Genomic DNA, 19162 nt, shown 5'->3' on the forward strand with positions numbered 1-19162 from the left:
GTTGTTTTTGCAGCTGACTAAATTAACTGGAAAGCAGCCAGAAAGACACCAGAGTCCAGTCTGGAGTTGAGCAACAATAAAAGGCTTCAGAGAACTTTATCAAAGCTTCCATTAGCCCCCCGCTGACGTCCTCAAAGAGGATTTTTTTGAGAGAGTGGAGACACAAAAGCTGGGCTGCACAACTGCCCCTGTGTGTCCATTCACAGATTTTAAATCCGCACAGTTACTAATTAAAATGCCATGCAGAGTAGCACAAATAAACATAGCTAGTCCCTGAATCTGCGCTGGCTTGTAGTGTGAAGGGCAGGGTGCTAAACTGACCCAGCAAGGATGGGCTGGGTAAGGCAATCTTTGGTTCAGATTTTCTATCCTTGTAGGAGGGAGCTGCAGAAAGTGTCAAGCCCATCCACACGCGAGAAATCATGCGCCCATAATGCCATCCCAAGGTAGCCTGCTATTTATTAATTTAATGTATCGCACAGTGTTGTGTCGTAACACGAGGGCTAAATAGAGCTGTGGCATGTCCCTGGGTCTCTGTAATCACGTTTGCAAGATTTTGGCAGATATCAAAATGCTGAGCACACGAGCGAGTGCTGCTCCTTTCATCGAGAAATGTCACTTCAGATTTAGCCCCCAGTGTGAGCCGGCGTGCGGGGAGCGCTTCATTATTCCGGCAGGGCTCCGGTGGGCTTCCCCACCCGAACAAAGCCAGCTCATGTGTAGCCTCTATCTGCGTCTGCTGGATGGATTTCATGGTGTCTCCTTAGATTAGCGTAATCTGCCTTCATTACTAAATTCAAGAACGAGAATTGCAGAACTCTGACTTGGTAGCGTACTCGGAGAACACATTCAGGGTCCCTGAAAGGAGTGATTTGTAAGCTGCTAATTACAAAAACTGACCAGATTTATGGAATTTTTTTTTTCATTACTGTCTAAAGAGAGATAGGAAGCTAAAACCATCTGTATTTTATCCATTTGGCCATTTATGTTTCAAAACTTCCTTTATGGAAAAGTCCTGCTGAACCTAACAGAATAACTATTGTCTTAGCTTTCTGAACTGTTCCTTTAGAATTTATTAATTTATATCCCTGCTATTGAATCCTACCACCTAGTCTTAAAAAGAAGACGGAATGATTCAGACTTTTTTATTAAATTCTTTTACAATTCTGTAGAATCCCTTTGGTTTTGTCTGTTTCAAAATCTGTTGAAAAGTATCAATGGATTATCACAGACAGTAAAACCCTTAAATTATAATGTGCTTTCGATCTAAGCGTCTTTCAGTTCCTTCCTTACTGAGGACTAAGAGCAAAGCACCAGAGTTTTTAATTAGCTTTTCATTATTTTTATTTTTCTATGCACCATTGAATGGTCCCATCAATAAATAACACAATAAGGCAGTTTTGGCTGAGCAAAATAGGAAGGCATAGTGGGCTGGAAGAGATGTCTCATATATGAAGTGAGTTTTGTGTGGTGTCCCTTTATTTCAGCAAACAAATAAAGGCATGATCTGAAGACAACCCACTACAGTGGCCTCCTGGGAAGACTGCACTTGTCTAGATAACATAGTGCATTCTTTAAATCTGTCCTCTGAATCAGCCTCAATTTATCTCTCTTAGCATAAAAGTGAATGCAGATGGAATGGCTGTGTCTTTCCTTCTAGTTTATCAAGACTTGGTGCGTGCACATAAATAAGAAAGTGACTGGAATATGCAAGTAGCTGAATGTTAAATCAGGTATTCTGCGAGCTCCCCGGGCTCTCTGGGACGAGGTGGCCAACGGGAATCCTGCGCGGAGCTGCAGAGATTTGTGAGCTCTCTGTCCTGCTTCAGACATGACGTGCAGGCCCAGTGGTGCATTTCCAAAAGCATTTCAGTCTTTTGCTTTCACTGCTGCTGAAAATTAAAACACTGCAGTTATGCCCGTGCTGGGAAGGAGGCAGGGGGAGAACTGATTTGAAGAGAGTGAACTGGGCTCAAACGGGGAGACTGCGTTAGCACTGGTTGCAGATGTACAATTTTTCTTTAACCAGAGAATATTTTTAGATATCAATGAGCCGCAAACCTCACAGGTTAGAGAGGCTCTTCTGGCAGGAGTTTCCTAGTTTGTTTTGAGTCAGAATTATCTGTAAATAGAAGTTATCAGCTTCATCTGGATCAGATAAGGGGATCAAATCTGTGGAGCTGTTGATAACAAAACTGAACTAAAACCATGAACCTTACAGGGAGAGGAGATGTAACAGTGGAAAGTGCTTTGCATACTGTTGGAAGAAGAAATGATTTCTGAATTCAGTTGTTGAGAGTTATGTAGAGATGAAGATTATATTTTTTGTTGCAATTCCCGTCCTGGCCATTTCTCCTAAATTCCGTCCTGGAAGTATCTTGGGGCTTCCGCCCGGAGGAGGGGCGAGGTCTGCTCTGTCCCAGCAGGAGTGCAGCAGGGATTTCCTAATCAGCAATCAGGAGTGGATCTTTCCATGTCCTCCTGTTGTACTGAGAATTTGGGACAAAAAAAGAAGGTCCATACTCAGGATGCAGAAACAATCCATGAGACTGCTGAGCTAACTCAGGATTATTGTTTTCACTGATTTTTATTTGCCCAGCTTCCTAACTCCCTATTCCTCTAGTAAATAAACCTCACAGATGTCTTTGTACACCCCCAAATCTTCATAAACTTGTGAGGTTTGGGTTTTTTGGTTTTTTTTTTAGGATTGAAATTGTTCAGCCTTTGTAGTGGCACTTACATTGCAGAGGAAATGTTACCAATTATTATCTTTCTGACCATTTGCCACTAAGGCAGCCACTTTAATTTTTAATTGCTTACGCCATTTGGGGTTTTTCTCATTTTTAAATTAATAATTCACTAGTTTTCGGTACTTAGAATAAAACCAAAATCGAAGTAATGAAAATGCTGTGTAAGTTGAATTATGTGCCACCTGTGATGTAATCATTTACTAACATTATAAAGTAAGATTTTAATTTTAAGATTTATGTGTTTCAGAAAGCTTAAGACTTCTCCAGTTTTTATGTCTCATCACTATTTTTTACTGAACAGAGAACTTCCGGTTGCTCTGCTTTTCATAACAGCACACTGTATGCAGAATACAGTTTTTTCTTTCATTGGGTCTGTTTATGATTTTTAATTTCCTGGAGAAATCTGCATGTTGCAGATGAGGGAAAGTGGGCTCAATTCAGTTCCAATGAGAGGAACCGTGAGAACTGAGAAGAGCTCTGAGCGTGAAAGCCCAGGAGAATTTGGTGTGCTAGAATCTAATTATCTATATTAATTTTTCCGGAAGCACAAAGTATCTTTTTTTCCTCAAGAAGAGGAACTGTGGTGGGGTTGTATAGCAAGGTGGTTTGCCGTATCCTAGAAGAACTGAGGAACCCGTCTCCCAGTGCTGTCAGGCCAGTGTCCTTCACCAAGTGCTATTAAAGTGAGCATGGAAAAGCTAAACCTTGATTCAATCTTGAGAGTTTCTGAACAGCCCAGAGACAGAGATTGTATCGTGGGGAATCCACCTAACCTTTGTACAGAAGGCACTTCACTGAAGTTCCAGCTGAATGCTCTGAATATCACCTGTAATTAAAATTTACAGCTTGTTCATCTGAAATGTAAATACAGAAATTTGAATTTATTTATTTCGTTTAGAAGATACTTCAGTATTTCCAAAGCGTGAGTGAGTAGGGCAGGGGCTTTTATTTGTCTGGATTTCAGAGCAACTTTGAAGCAGTTCTTTTTAAAAATTCTAATATTCTTAATGCTGAGAATAAGTGACAAAGTAAGTTATTTAGTACATATATGTATCATCTAGACGTCTTTATTTCAAGTAAATAAAAGCAACTGTGTGAGAACCAAAGAGAACAGCATTATGAGATATGTTGCCTTGGGTACCAGTTCACATATTTGACCCTTAGTGAATTAAGCTTTGCACTGTAACTGCTGAACTAACCACACGCTCAGATGACTTGGTGGTGAGTACAAGTAAGGACCAAGGAGCAAGAAGGAGTCTTTCTGTTAACAGGTAGTGGCATGAGGCATCCGGTCAGAGCTGTCCTTTGCAATAGGAGACAAAAGGTTGCCTCCCTGGGATATTTATAAGGCAGGCTCAGTATTTTCAATATTGTTTTATTGGTTGTTAATATGTTATTTTAAAGAGATGGAAAGCTGCACACAAGATGTTTGCAGGGCATAGAAACAGTAAGTTATTTCATTGGTCCTGCAGAATTTAAGAACAACTCTACTCCACCTTGTCTGTTGACTCGTGAAGTGTGTGCAGACGTGTCTTACTCCTCTAACTGTGGGCAGGAGAATGAGGAAAGGGGGAGGATGAGTAGCCGGACTTTGCTTGACTTGAGGAAGGGCACAGGGAATGGGACTTGGGGATCACGTGAGGGCATCTGATGTATCTTTGAGGACAGCTTTGACTTCCCTGTGGAAGAAGCTGGGGAGGTAGTGGAGGAGTTTGTTTGGAAAAGATGGCTCAGCAGATCCTCCTTCCATGCACTGATACAAATGTGAAGGACGGAGCATTTCTGAGGAGGACTTAAGCTCTCATTGCTGGTTCTGGCTTCCCCAGAGCAACAGCAGGATCTGGTGAGGTGGAGCTGCCATGAGGGGATGGCAGTAAATGAGTCAGATTGCACTGGACTGCTTATTTTGAGAGGTTGGAGAATGCCCTAACTCCAATATTATAATTCATTTTAATATCTAGAGGTTATGGTCTCTGCTTTCTCTCTCTGGATCCCCTGGAGCCAGTGTATCCTTGGGGAACCATACATTACGTCCCAACATCAGTGGTTCATGGAGGTCCGCGCTTGGTAGACGACCTCAGAAGTAACAGAGCAGTGGCAGCGTGTGCTTCCCTGGAGGGTTTGACCCAACGCTGGTCGTGGGATCCTGCCTCCCAAGCGTGGCTGGTTCAGCCCTAGACGAGGACTCTGTGAGTAGTGGCGATACCGCTTTGCCAAGACTGTGGCCCATTTTCTCTGCTTCTGCCTGCCCACTAGAATGTAGTAGAGCATCGGTGTTGGCTTCTTTAGGCTACAAGATTTAGTTTTGTTTATATTGGGTCAAATTCTAACCTCAGCTAGAGGGAAGAGCAACTGCATTGGGACCTGCTCTGTCACCAGCGGCTCGAAACCTGCCCAGGTTAGAGAGCTGCTGACTAATTCCAAATCTTAACAAATTGCTTGTAGCTGTAGAATTTCTTAGAGCAGTTTACGGCGCTAAGTACATTCCCCATTCTTGTGTTAATCATTCTAGTTTAAAAATTTAGAAATGTTTCAGTGTTTTTTTTTTTTAAGTGGTTGTAATGTTCAGACAGATTTTTATAAATTGCCTTCCAACTGAAAGACTTGTTTTCCTGTTTGTTTTAAACTGGCATTCATACATACAGGAAATATACACACAGTATCCTGCCATGTTTCTGTTGGCAACTATTAAGTTATCCTTGTCAGAACATGCCAACAGGATTTCTTAGCAAGCTAGCAGAAAGCAAACAAGCAGTCCTCAGACTAAACAGACTCCATGCTTGAGTGGCAATACAGATCTCTTGTTAAATGCTATGTGGAGTCTCTATTCTTCTGGTTTCAGGCAGTCTTTGGGGCTGCAGGTTGCAGATCAGATCTCTGGAGTCACTCCAGACCTGCATTGCATTAGCTCATGTCATCATTTGGCCTTCAGAACTGGAGGGGCAGTACCTGAAAATAACATCCTGGTATCAAGAGCTTGTCTCCAGAAATTGATAGTCAGAACGAGCTGTCACCTGGGTGTGCAGAATCTTTGTTACCACTGTCCCATCACAGTTTCTGACCACGGGTGTGGTCAGACCTCAGCTCCTATACTTGGATTGGTCTAAATTAGAGCAGCTCCAGTATGCTAATGTAGTCTCTGCTAAAACTGGCACAGCATGAGACTTATAGCCAGGGAGATATGCCAGCTCTTTATGGATCTTCAGTAGTTACTGCAGTTCTCCAAGAACTGGAGCCAGGGTAGGATGGTAAAAATACAGCACTCTAATAATCCTGAGCTGCTATTATTTGTTGAGGTAACAGCCTGCGTCTTTCTGCAAGCTTTTGATTTGATACAAGTCAGAGCCAGCTTTTGTGGTCTGGCAAGGTTTGCAGTGCAGGTTCTCTTTTGGGAGAGGCAAGAAATGAAATCTTTAAAACAGAGGAAATGTTTAAAACATAATAATGCAGTGTTAACAGTCTTCAAAATCTTATTTTCTAGCCGCTTCCTTTATGAAAATATCACTGTAAACATAAGTGATGTGAGCTGGCCCCTAGGCTTGAGAGCTTGTCACTCGTTTGCTGTAGAGCTTCTCTATGCAGTGACTGCGTTGTGGGGCCTGGAAAGAAGGGAAAGCTAATACGTGCCTTTCATCTTGGAATGAAGGTGTCATGCGAGACTACCCTGTGGCTGAGCTGGGGGTTTTTCCTGAGCAGCATGTTTTCTAGTAATAAGGAAGGAAACTTTAGTTACAGAAGTATTATGACTGATTTAAGGGATTGAGAGAAAGAGGCCAAGCTCAGCTGTCACACTGCTTCACATTTCAGAGGCCGGCATTTTCAAATGTGGCCGGGTAACCTTGGGCAGTTTACTGCAGCAGTGCAGATTTACAGTCTTTGCTTTAAATGCTAAGGCTTGAACACGCTGGCCTGAACCTCAGTGCGTCTTGGTTTCAAACGGGGAGGTGTGCCACACCAGTCGCCGTTCCTCGGGGAGGCAGAGGCAGACAGTGGGAAGACAGAGGAGTAGGGAATGTCTTGGGAGGCTTCCAGTGGCTCAGTTGAGCAACCAGGCTTCTGGATTCTCGTCCAAGTCCTAACCTGGCCAAACCATTGCTAGTACAAATGTTTGCTGCACTTATACACAGGGATAGTTATCTGGGGATTACTGAAAAAAAAAAAGAAGTACGTAGCTCATTCTTAAGGTGTTCATCCAGTCTTGCAGGCTTCTGATGGTCTCTAGGAGAAGAAAGTGGTAATCGTTTTGGCAGTGAAGAGTGGGAATGCCAAATTGTAGCTCAGTGCTTCAAATGTGCCTACTCGTCTAATCCGTGTGTGTACAAATAGGTTCACTTGTGCAAAAACTTTTCACGTGCTTGTCCCTGTGTGGATACGTGGGTTATACATATGTTCAGAAACTCGGTCTCCTGCCATTCTCTGTCAATCCTTTTGCTCACAACTCAAGCGTATTCCCCTTCCTTTGAGAAGTCAACTGCCAGGAGGATGCAGAGCACAGAGGTGGTGGTACTCAGAAAATAAGGGGCTTGGGGCATGTCTGTCTGGACAAGAGAGAGGAGCAGGTGAAAGGCCTGAGGGGTTGATGGGAAGCAGAACCGAACACCAACATTTTAGGAAAGAGCAAATTGCTTCCTTTTTAATTTAATCTGGAATATTTAACAAAATAGGGCTGGTTACTTATCCCTTCGCTTGATTCGAAGTCAGTGTGACAGCTAGTAAAGTAAGTTGCTCCCCTATCAGAATGTGGGTTGGAGAATGTTGCCTTTGGAAATCATTAAAAACATATTTGATTCTCCGTGTTGTATATCCTTTTCCTGCTGTAAAGTTATTTGATAATACCATTTACAATATCAAATGTAAAAAACCCCAACATTACGAGAAGGGTATTCAAAGAAAAAACCTTAAATGTGCCAGGTTCCCTAAATGTGTTCTTGTTCCAGTTAATAGAAATTCTTTTATTTTCTTGTTTTGATTTTAAGAGGACTTTTCTTCAATCTTAGATTCTCAAAAATCTTTTTTTTTTAAATAATTAATAATGGAACAGGCTTTTAGTATCTACTCTGGAAGGTAAAAACCCTTAATCACAGTAACATCATTAGTGCTTTCAAGCATTTAATTTTGATGCTTGACAAAGCACATAGCCATTGATAAGAACAAATAAGTGTTGTTGTGTGCAATTGAGGGGAAAAAAGAAAAGCATGAAACCCCTAAGCTTCAAGTAATTAAATTTAAATATGTTATTTGAATTTAGCTGAGATAATGTACAAACTGTGGGTATATTTTTCAATCAGTGAAAGACCCCTTGAGTAAACATGATCCATTTAAATTGAAATCATGGGGAGTGGAAAGTAAACCCTGCTGTGGTTAAGAAGGCATCTTCACTAAAACACTGGGCATTGTGTATCTCTGATATCCAAGTACTCATGTTTTAGTTTCATAAAGGGCTGCTTTCACTCATGGATGCCTACATGCCAGAGACTTTTATTGCATCTATTTATTTCCTGTTTTTTCCTCCCTGCCCCCCCAGTAATGAACCAGTAATAAAAAACTGACACTCTGCCTCTGCCATCCTTTAAAGTGCCTCAAAACTGTTATAATTCAGCACTTATTAGCCTTGGGATATGGCTTTATGGCATTTGGGTGAAGTTTTTGCAGTACATCTGTGCTCTTTCTCTCTCTGTAGGCCACAAGCTCAGAACTGCAGTAATAAAACTACTAGTAGGTGTTTAATGGCAGGTTATTGAGGAAGTAGATAAAAGAAAATTGCAACATTCACATCAGTAGGGAGTGGAGTTTTTAAGGGAGAGGAACTGCTGAGCTTTGAACTAAGGAAAATTACACTTAGTGCTTTTGTTAAAGGGACCCCCTTTTTAAACACCAAAATATCTCGTCATTCTTCACTGTAAAACGCACTGTTCTGGTAGAATTGGTGCTTGATACATACTGTGTGTGCACATGTGGGAGAAAAACTTGCTATTCTAAGCAGTGATGATTTAGAAACAAGTTTTACTTAGTATTTCTTTCTAAATATCTGGGAATAGAGAAGAGAAAAGTGAAGAAGGTGAAAGAAAAAGTCATCTCCTACTCTCCTCTAAAACTATTCTGTAGTACTATTGCAAACATCTCAGGTTCGTATGTTATTCTTTTTGATCAAGTTACCCTCCGTATGATTTCTCTAGGAGTGTGTGTGTATGGAATGAACAACTATCACACTCAAATGTAAGAGACGTTACCGTCTTCTCTCAGCTCGCGATCAAAGCATGATTTTACAATCTGTTACATGTTTATCTTCACAGCATCCCTAAGAGGCATTTTAAAGGCAGAGGGAAGAGGAGCAAAGAATCTAAATATTTTGCACAAGCTCGCCCAGAGGGCTGGGACAGCACAGAGTGTGAAGCCTGGTCACTCTCTTTTAGCTAGAGCTACTCCTGGCAGCTGATGGGAGGTCTCTGTTGTGGTGGATCCTAGAAAACCAACCGACCAACCAGCCAACCTGATGTGCAGGGCTGTTTGCAGAAATAAGAGAGAATTGGTGAAGGAGGGTTTTGTCTGGGCAGTGGGACAGCTTTAGTTACTGAGCCCAGTTCCTCAAGGTCCATGGAGCTGCAGATGGACCATCCTATTGCATAGACATTTCCAGCTCTGTGCCACAGAGACAGCAAAAAGCTCCTTGACCGCCTTTTGCCATTCTGGCGCCTTATGACGTGGACAGCAGCACTCTCAGGCTTTCTGTATAGCATATGGAGAAGCAGGATAATAGCCAAAACAAAAAAAACCCCAGAAACTCATCTGAACAGTACAACACAAGCGAGTAGATTAAAAGTCAATTAGGATGAAGTTGCCTAATAGATAGTATTGAACAGATATAAAGGACAGGAAGGAAAAATGAGGGCCATTTTTGCAACTCTAATCATAAGAATTAACAAAGGAATTGATGTACGAATCCTCTTTCCTGTCCTGGAGCCCAGGAGGAGGCTGGCCGTTCCAGTACGGAGCACTACTTGAGATGAACTGGCCACTGTTGAGAGATACAAGAAAGCATTTGTTAAACTGTAGAAAACTAAGCATCCTCCATATGAAGAGGTGGTTACTATATTTTCTTTTGCTGTGAATAGCCATTTTACAACAGAGCAAAAATGCATTTCCATATAGCACTTTACCAGCCTACTAATAGAGGACTCACTAAATTCCAATATAAATGCCTGCAGAAATGAAATGGGAAGCCAAGCAAGTTAAAAAGAGGATGAGGGTAAGACAGTGAACCTTCTCTCTGAAATTGTTAAGGGCAGACCAGAGTAAGTGACAGATTCTCAGTGAAAAGAATTGCGTGTCTCCTCAACATGAGGCACCAATTATCTAAGCAGATTTCTCTCTGGTTGGTTTATCAGCAATGTTGTGTGTGTTTGTGTGTGTTTTAACAATCTGTAACAAATCTGATTTCCAATTTGTTCGCTGCAAAAGGAAAGCTCCTGTTGTCTGTTGAGGAACTGTGGGGTTATTAAGCAGATCCTCAGTCCTGCCACAGATCTGACTTGATGGAGCGCACGTGGATCCTCCCTGTTGGCTGTGTTTATATAGTCTCCTCTGTCGTCCAGTATTTGCCTTTGCGTGTGAGAGACAGGCAAGGAGAAAGAGAGAAGGGTTCTGGAGGCATTTCTAACAGAGATGCCAAACTGTCACGCAGCGAGTAGGGAAGCAGCTCCCTGGTGGTTTCCCGTCAAGAGGGAGACACCCTTTGGTGCCTGCGTGGCCTCTCCCGCTTGTTTTCACTTCCATCACAGCTGTCTGATACGGTCAAGTAGGTTTGAGGCTTTCAACATCCAATTTTCCTTTCATTTACTGTGACTGTTTTATTTATTTGTCTTTCTTGGTACTTTTCAAGGATACATGTTTCAAGGGTAGGGGTTTTTTTTCTATTTTTTAACATTTTCATGGATCGTCATCCTAAAGTTAAGAGTAAAAAAAGAGAAACAAAAAAAAAAAAAGGAAAAGGGAAAAAAAGAGCAACACATCTGCAGCTTCAGGGGACAAAAGAAGAAATACATTCAATTTAGGAAGACCTCTAATCTCTGGTTATACAGGACAGCTTTGTTAGATAAGATTAAAAATTTCATGAATGTCCCTTTTTATCCCTGGAGACTCCACCATTTATACCAGCTATTGTCAGCATCAAAAGAGCTTGATAACAGCTGGCTGGAGACGTGGCCACACAGCAACACAACAGCAAGAAAGGGGCAGTCGGGTTCATAAATCTTCAGAAAACCCGTTCCCCCAGCACAGCCATGAATCTGCTACTGTCACAGCCAAAGGGAGAACGCGTCGTCCGCCAGCCAGGCAAAACCTGAACTTCAGCGTTCGCAGCGGTGCTATTGAAAGTCTAGGGTGCACAATGAGATGTTTTCCATTATCTTCTTCGTTGCAGCCCTTATTACGGCGTGTGGATACAGTTTAAAGGATCTTTGAGTTCAGCTTGTTGCTAGGTAGAGTTCTGCCAAAAGTCATTCAGCCCTTCTGCTTGATAGCGTAGTCCTGCTTTATCTATTGAACACGTTTATATTGCACCACATGGGACAGGGCCAGATTATGCCAGTTTGATATATGATGGGCCAATCTCTGATATCTTCTAGCTCTCTAGTGCTGTCAAAGCTACAACCTGGCCCAAGGCGCTGAGCTTCCTCCTTCTCCAGGAGCTGCTCACAGGCTGAGGCGCTAAGCAGGGCGAGTTAGGAGGTACAAACTGGCTCAGACTCTTGAAATAAAAGTTTTCTGGTTCTTGTGGGAGGGTCCAAATTTGTATGCATTGAGCTTTATTCTGGTCTTACTTAATTCAATAGCAAAATTTTCTCTCTTTTAGCGAAAACAGGATTGGTCCCTCAGGAGTTTAATAGTTCTTGTAAAGCAAACAGTGAAGTAACACCAGTTAATTTTAGGAGGTGGAGGAGGAGAATCAGTATGGACCAAAGCCTAATGCTTATGAGACTTTATGCACTGTGACTAACACAGGTCAAAAATAAGGCAGAGTCTTTTAGTACTTTAGCCTGTTATGGAGGTCTGGTCCATAGGTATCAGGAACATTATGTTGTTTAGACTACTGTGCTGTTATTTCAGAGGCTACCTATCTAGCACAGCCCAGAATCTAAAAACAAGCTTTATTAGAAGGGATTTAAACATAATTTTGTTACAGAAAACAGCAACAATACTTAATGTGTACAACCCCCCACAAGAAAAATACAATTTCCGAAAGTGTTCACAAGTCAGTAAGTCCTCTCATTGTGAAAGCTACAATTATAAGCATGCATTCCTCATTTGAAAATAAATTACTGCTTATATAATTGCCTTTTTTTTTTCTTTTTGGCAGCTCCATCCCCAATTGCTTTGATCCAGGCTAAAGAGATAACAAGACACAGCGTTGCCTTGGCCTGGCTGGAGCCGGACAGGCCAAATGGAGTCATCCTGGAATACGAAGTCAAGTACTATGAAAAGGTACTGTTCACAGTGGACAAGCAAGGAGCTTCGTTTGGGGTTTAGGGAGGTATTTTTTGTTTGTTTGTTTGTTTTTTAACCTCATTTAATTATGGTTTATTTCCAGATAGGATCCCATTATTTGAAACCAAATAGGTTTAGTTTAATAATATCCAGTTAAGGATTTCATGCACTTGAATGATCACTTGAAACAATAAGACATATAGGCTGTTCCAGCTGCATGGTATGAGTTTGTTTTGTTATTTTTTCTTACCTAGGAACCAAGCTTTTGTAGCAAGCGTATTTATAATGAGAATCAATAATGTTGGTCAGAAGTGAGGCATTAGCTTTACATCATAGGCAGAAGTATAATAATGAGGTATATAACACGCTAATAATAATAAGATCTCTTTGCCAATAGCTTCTGCTTAGAGTGATGGTGTGGGTTGGATGGCTTTTAATAAAGAATACAGAAAGAAAATTGCATTCTTCATACTCTGAGTTAGAGGGAGATGTTATTCCTACAAATAACTTCTCTCCTCAAGTATGGAACCATGAAAAGAGCTATTTTCTTTGAAGGTTGTCTGCCAAAATGAACAATTACCTGCTTTCGCTCTCACGCTGTCACACACATACTTTTTAATTTTTTTAAGAAGATAATCACTTTTTTCCTTCCCTCACACATACAGCAAAAGGCAGATGATTTTCAGTGAAGCTAAATTACAATATTTTCTGATGTATTTTCCAGCTAAAAATAAGAATCACCTTTAAGATGTGACTTTCTGGAAGACATTTTTCAAGGGTTTTTTTTTAATATATATATCTTTTACATTTTTTGTTATATGGCTCCTGGCTAGTGGGAGGAAAAATGCAGCACCAGCCTGTCTGAGTAAAATGTCATTTGTTCATCAACAAAATCATATTTGAAGACTCGGCTGTTTTCCAGAGGAATTTGTTGTGTAATTTCTTAAATAATCAATGATATACGATCATCATACCTAGAGTTTCATCACCCTTTTTTGGCTGGCTCAGGGATCCCTCCCAGAAGGCAGTACTCAGGGTATGGAGCAAGGCCGGCAGCAGAAGCCTTTGAGGTGTATTTTGAGAATTCCATCGTTGTTACTCATCGTCTTTCATCATAACGCTTTTGGCAAGGAAGTGGGATTCCACCGTTCACAGCACGGTGAGGCATTTTTCCTTGCTCACCGCTCTGTTCTTTTGTTGTTAGGACCAAAACGAGCGCAGCTATCGCATTGTGAAGACAGCCTCCAGGAACACTGACATTAAAGGCTTGAACCCCTTGACTTCATATGTATTTCATGTGCGGGCCAGGACAGCAGCAGGATATGGAGACTTCAGTGGGCCATTCGAGTTCACAACTAACACAGGTAGAAACATGCCCATTGATGTCTTGTTCTTTTCCTTGAGAGAACAGTGCAAACGTGACGGAGCTGTGTGTTGGGAGTTTCCCTTCAGTTGCTTGGATTATGGGGCATCTGTTCTGGGAAAATGTTCATTCATAGCTGTGTGACTCATGGCGTGACTGTTAACTGCCATTTCTACTATGGCATCTCTTGTCCAAAGGCTGTTAGTGATGTGGTGAACCTGACCTTAGACACCTATTTGGATAGATTATATTCTAGACACTTAAAATGAAAATAGCTCAACATGGCGTAAGGAGATGCACATCCTATAAATATGTGGAAGCCATTGATTCTTGAGAGATTTATGTACCCGTTTAACATAAATGTGAGATGTTTGCATATGTTTTTGGATTATCTCATTTGCAGGGGAATACAACCTTGTTACTCCCCTTTGTAAGCTATTGACATAGATCAGTGAAGAGTGTGTTACATTAGATGATATATTTGCACTTGCCATTAGACCGTCGTATAAAGACAGAATGTTTGAATGATATTGTCCATAGAGCTTTTCGCTTTGCTCAAGGCAACATACAAATTTACCACAAAAACATGTTTGCTTTTTGGTGGCAGGGTGGTGATGTGACCAAGCCTATTTAATTCTGGACATACAGGTCTGTTCAAATCAATTTAAGGTCATGCCAGTCTGTGCCAACATCCTTTAGGATGTTAACAGCTGAAAATAATCAATGCAACAGGAAGGGGGAAGACATTTCAAAACAACCCATTCTCTTTGTGTCAGTTGGGGAGTGATCATCTGGCCCCACTGAGAAAAAAAGAAGGACGAAAGAAGAGTGGAAAGCAATTAGGAGGGCAAAAAAAAAAAGAATAGCCATTATACCCTCTGAGCAGCACTGGAGGGGAGAAGGAGAGGGAGTCCTTGTTCTCAGTGAACGGAGGTTCTCCAAATCATTATCAAACATCATGTCTTCAGCTAATTAGGGCCCTCTTGGAAAATTGTGTCAAATGACTATATAATGAAGGCTTGAAAGTGTATTTGAGTACTACTCTAAACTGCTTCCACAAGCCAGAATGCCTCATTGAGTGCTACCTAGGTTGATTTTTTGAGGGTGTCTGACACTAATGCTCCCTTTTCTGTTTCCAGTTCCTTCCCCCATCATTGGCGATGGTACCAATCCCACAGTGCTTCTAGTTTCAGTGGCTGGCAGTGTTGTTCTTGTGGTCATTCTCATTGCAGCCTTTGTCATCAGCAGGAGGTAAGAACTTAAGCTTCTCTCTCCCCCTTCTCTTTCATGAGGGAGCTTTTTGTCTCCTCCAAACAAAGCTAAATTCTTTGATTAGCATCATAAACAGTGCATTTGCATTACAAGCCTTCTCCCATGTAGCTTTGATCTTCTTAACATTAGTACCACAGCAGCATGTGATGTAATGGCAATAGTTCCAGCTCTATTTGCCCTTCAAATGCAAAGCTTATTCCAATAACTGGCATTGAGAAGCGAGCCAACGAGAGATTTGTGGATAGTGTAATTTGAAGTTAAGTTTAATGGGTATGAGTGCAGTAGATCTTCTTGCACTGACTTGTTATATAGAGGGAATAAACAACTGTACTGTTGTGAAGTAAGCTGTCGGGCTGCTGTGCTCATGGTTTTGTCTTAGACACTAGCCGTCTGTATGAGTCTGCATTAGTCTTGGGTTAGTCCTTCCACTGTGAGTGGAAATGACTGTAAAACAGGAGCCTGAGTTATTCAGCGTCATATTCAGTAACACAGCAGACTGGATCAATAGGTTGTTTGATCAGGGCAGAACCATAATCTTCTACCAAGTACTTGTTCATTCCCCCAAATTCAAGCCAAGCATCAGGAAAAATATTGCAATTGGGGAGGATAGTGTGGCAGAAATGCGAGTGCTTCTGACTTCATTTTGTAGTGTTTATTCTTATTTAAAAAGATTGGCATGATTTTGGCTCTATATATTTCCGAGAGAAAACTGGACATATCACTGCTTCATCTCAAGTCTGGGATCTGAGGGATGCAACTTTTCAGGACTGATCAGTCTCTGATCAGTTTAATGGCGACAGCTGTAAATGTACACAACTTCCTCTTGATTTACTCAGCAAATTGTCTTAAAGAGCAGTTAAGTCACTGTGATTGTAGTATCTAGTAAGTACTCATGCATTGTTACAGCTTTCTGTGGGTGTTCAACTCAAAGCCTCCATGCTGGCAAGAAGAAAGATGAGCAGAACATATGGAAATGTAATGCAGAGAGACAGGTTTATTAAAAGCCATTGCAACGGAAAATAGCATCACTGAGCTTGATGACTTAATCTCTTCCCTGCTTTTATTGATCACTTTATTATTTAAGGCAGAATTGATAGCAGGATACATTGGATTTCTAATTATGAGTCGCCACCTTGGAGAATTGAGCCTGTAGAGTTGTTCTGAGATGATTCCTTCCCCTCCTCCCCCTATTAAAAAAAAAAGTCACTTCCCAAGGCTGATAAACACTGCTTGGTGATTGGCCCTCAATGGATCACTTTTTAGAAAATGAAATGTCAACCCCTTGCCCTCGTATTGATTCTCTTTAGTATCGGCCATAAAGCTGTCAAAGGAAAGGCTGCCTGGAGCCAGGTAGCTGACAGTCTCGCTGATGCTGATGTGTACTCAGGCAGTTCTCACTGCTCAGGCTGTCTGCTTAGTTATCTCTGCCCAGAAGTGTTTAAACTGGACAAAAAAAGGCAGACAAAGAACAGGTGGGTAGCATAGACAAAGGGCTGGTCCAAGCACTGGTGGGGTTGCAGGTAAAAATAGTTTAGTGCAGTGGGTTCAGAGATGCCCCATAGCTCTGTACTGGCAGGTCCCCGGAGGCCGTGGGAGGGGAAAGACAGAGCAAAATGAATGAAATACTAAGACAAGGCGACTGTTCTGTGCATGCTGATGCATGGCGCCTTGTTAATTAATGGCCCTCCTCAGTACACAGCTCGCCAGTAGCTGGAAGTTGCTCTCAATAAACAGAATCTAATATCCACTATTACGCTAACAATTTTAACCACTTTACCAATGTCGTTCAGAGGTGTGGGCTTTGGGGATATTTCACGATGTTCCAATACCAGCAAAATTTAATAGCAAAATAATTATACATTGTTCCAAAATTACTTTAGCAGAGGATATGCTTTCCTGTCCATACAGTCCCCATGAGGAGGTTTTGTAATATAGCCATGACCTAAAAGTCATGTTTGTACAATCAAAACTGTGCTTTGGCCTGCAGATGTGGCCTCTCTGCATCCGTGAGCCAAATGTTGGCAGTGGACATATACTGTAGGTGCCTACTTTTGCACGCTGGGTTATTATTACTAATTTAGCATTATGTTTTTTCAAGTCATTACTCATATCCCAAAATTCATCTTCACAACAAAATTTGTTGGAGGACTTTGCCTTCAGGCCGCTCGAGCTGTTTTTTTCTGTTCTGCGACCACAGTGTTTATGTTAACAGGAGAACTCACCTGCCTAAATGTTAGTTTAAACTTCCTGAGGTGAAGACAAGCATATTCATACAGACGAAAGCAGAGGGTGTAGCTAGAGTGTTTCTAAACCCTACCTTACCCAACAGGAACACTGAATAAAATCAGAGCACTTCAAATAGAGTTTTAAAGGATTTGGGAAACTGTGAAACCGTAAGAGCTACTTTCTTAGAGGAATAGCTGGAGGAAGATGGCTTCTGCAGAATCCTTTGGTTATCTGAAAGTTTCTATCGGAAACGCTTCTGTTTGTTAGCTTGCTTTGTGTTCTGCTCTGCAAACTTAGCTGAACACGTTTGCCCACCTTTTGCTACCGGTTTTTGGATCAGCATGCTCCATCAGCCTCGTGTCCGAGCGCTGCCATCACCCCCAGCTCCTCTTTTGTTTGTGGACGTCGAAGGTGGCAGCACCTCAATACATGCAAATACTGTCTAGTGTTACTGCTGGTGCTGGGGAGAGACCTTCCCTCTCTTCCCTCCGTGCCCCACCTGTAGATTTGCCTAAGCCGCTGCCCCCCACCAGTTCTGAACGCTTCTGTGTTCTTTCCTTGAATAGCAGCTATTTAGCCACCACCGCCAAAACCCCTGTAACTAAGGCTGCCTCTGTCATTCAGGTGAGCGGCCGGGCAGGGCAGCCCGAGCCCGCGCCTCGCTGCCGAGCTTCCCCGGTGTCTCACGGGGACAAAGGCAGCCCGGGGCGTCCTGCCCCGAGCCAAGCGGGAAAGGTCAGCGGGTGACAGAGGGAGGCATGGAAGGAGGTAGTTAGTTTGGAAGGTATTATTTAAAGTTAATAAGCTACAGCTATACTGTTTGAACAGTAATCCCTTTGTTTCCTTTTGCTTTTTGCACATCCTTGGATTTTAGTGGAGGGAAGGTTATTTTTTTTATCTGTAAATAGGATTTAAGTGATTTAAGTTTTTAAAGTAAGATAAAAAGCATTTTCTCATACTTAAAAAATGTTCTCATGCAAAGAACATTTGTGTTTCGTATCTCCCATCTATATTTGAATATCAATAAAATGAATTTGAAGGGGTGCTGCTTAAAATGCAGAATCTTTCTGTTTTTACCTCTGAGAGCTGACTTGGTCCAGTATGGTAGTGGGTGAGATTTCCTGCTGCCTCGTCCTTGTTCAGTGCAATCACTTGGAGCAGAATGTAGTCCTTTTATTTAACTCTGCTCTGTTATACCAGTGCTGTAAGTCTTTGGGCAAATAAATGTTTTAAATTGGCATGTAGATCCTGCGTGGTTTTTAATAATGCTCTGCTTGTGATCTGAAGTCATTTGTGTTTAATTGACTTTCATCAAGAAAAGAAGCTCCCAACCAATTATGGGGTGTTCCTGCTTTTTATGTCTGAACACAAGTCCAGCTGATATTGTCAGGAGCTGTGAGACTTGGTTCAAAGTAGTCTTGGCATGTTCAGCAGGATTTTTTTTTCTTCTGTTTTATGGCTGATTTAAAGTTTGTACTATTGATATAGTATATGTAACACCCTGCACTAAAAGGTGGCAAAGACAAAGGTTGGGAGATGGCCTCTTAGCTGGTAGTGATGGGAAGCTGCCGTTGTTCGTAGGCCGAGCACAGAACAGGAAGTTCAGATGCTTTTTGCTGGTGGGCATGAAAGGCTTTTGCGGACAGGAGAACGGTGAAACGTGGGAAGATTTGCTGCAATCGGCGCTCTGAAAGTTGCATATTTTCTTCCTGCTTTCTCCAAGCTTTGGAACCCTTTTAACTCATCTCTGCCAATAGGTCTTTCACTCACCCAGTCCTGTTTCCTTCCTCCACCTGCTTTCCGTTTCAGGCTTTGAACTCGGTCTTGTTCCAGTATCCCCAAAATGGCAGCTGTCTTGGCCTGCTCTGGGCACCCTGTTCCAGTCTCACTTCACCTTTCCTTTGGTCTCAGTTTCTCTTTCCTCCTTTGCTCTTGTTGGCCCCAGCCCAGACTCTTTTGCCAGCTAGTTAACCTGGTCTGACATGATGGGAGGTTTGCCCCTAACTTGCATAGGAACAAGCAAGCTCAGGAGTAAACAACGATAAGGCCTTCTCTTTGGCAATGTCTG

The 19162-nt window shown here is 41.9% G+C and overlaps 1 protein-coding gene across 2 annotated transcripts in view; it reads left to right on the forward strand.

Moving 5' to 3' along the window:
• EPHA4 (EPH receptor A4) overlaps nt 1-19162 on the forward strand; it is a 107127-nt gene that overhangs the window by 66622 nt on the left and 21343 nt on the right. For both annotated transcript variants that reach the window (XM_064516930.1, XM_064516931.1), the window contains exons 6-8: nt 12106-12230; nt 13438-13597; nt 14736-14847. In XM_064516930.1, coding sequence (XP_064373000.1) covers nt 12106-12230; nt 13438-13597; nt 14736-14847 — 397 coding nt within the window. The remainder of the gene's footprint in view (nt 1-12105; nt 12231-13437; nt 13598-14735; nt 14848-19162) is intronic.

This window comes from Dromaius novaehollandiae, chromosome 9, assembly GCF_036370855.1.
Source record: "Dromaius novaehollandiae isolate bDroNov1 chromosome 9, bDroNov1.hap1, whole genome shotgun sequence".
In the NCBI taxonomy this organism is placed as follows: domain Eukaryota; kingdom Metazoa; phylum Chordata; class Aves; order Casuariiformes; family Dromaiidae; genus Dromaius; species Dromaius novaehollandiae.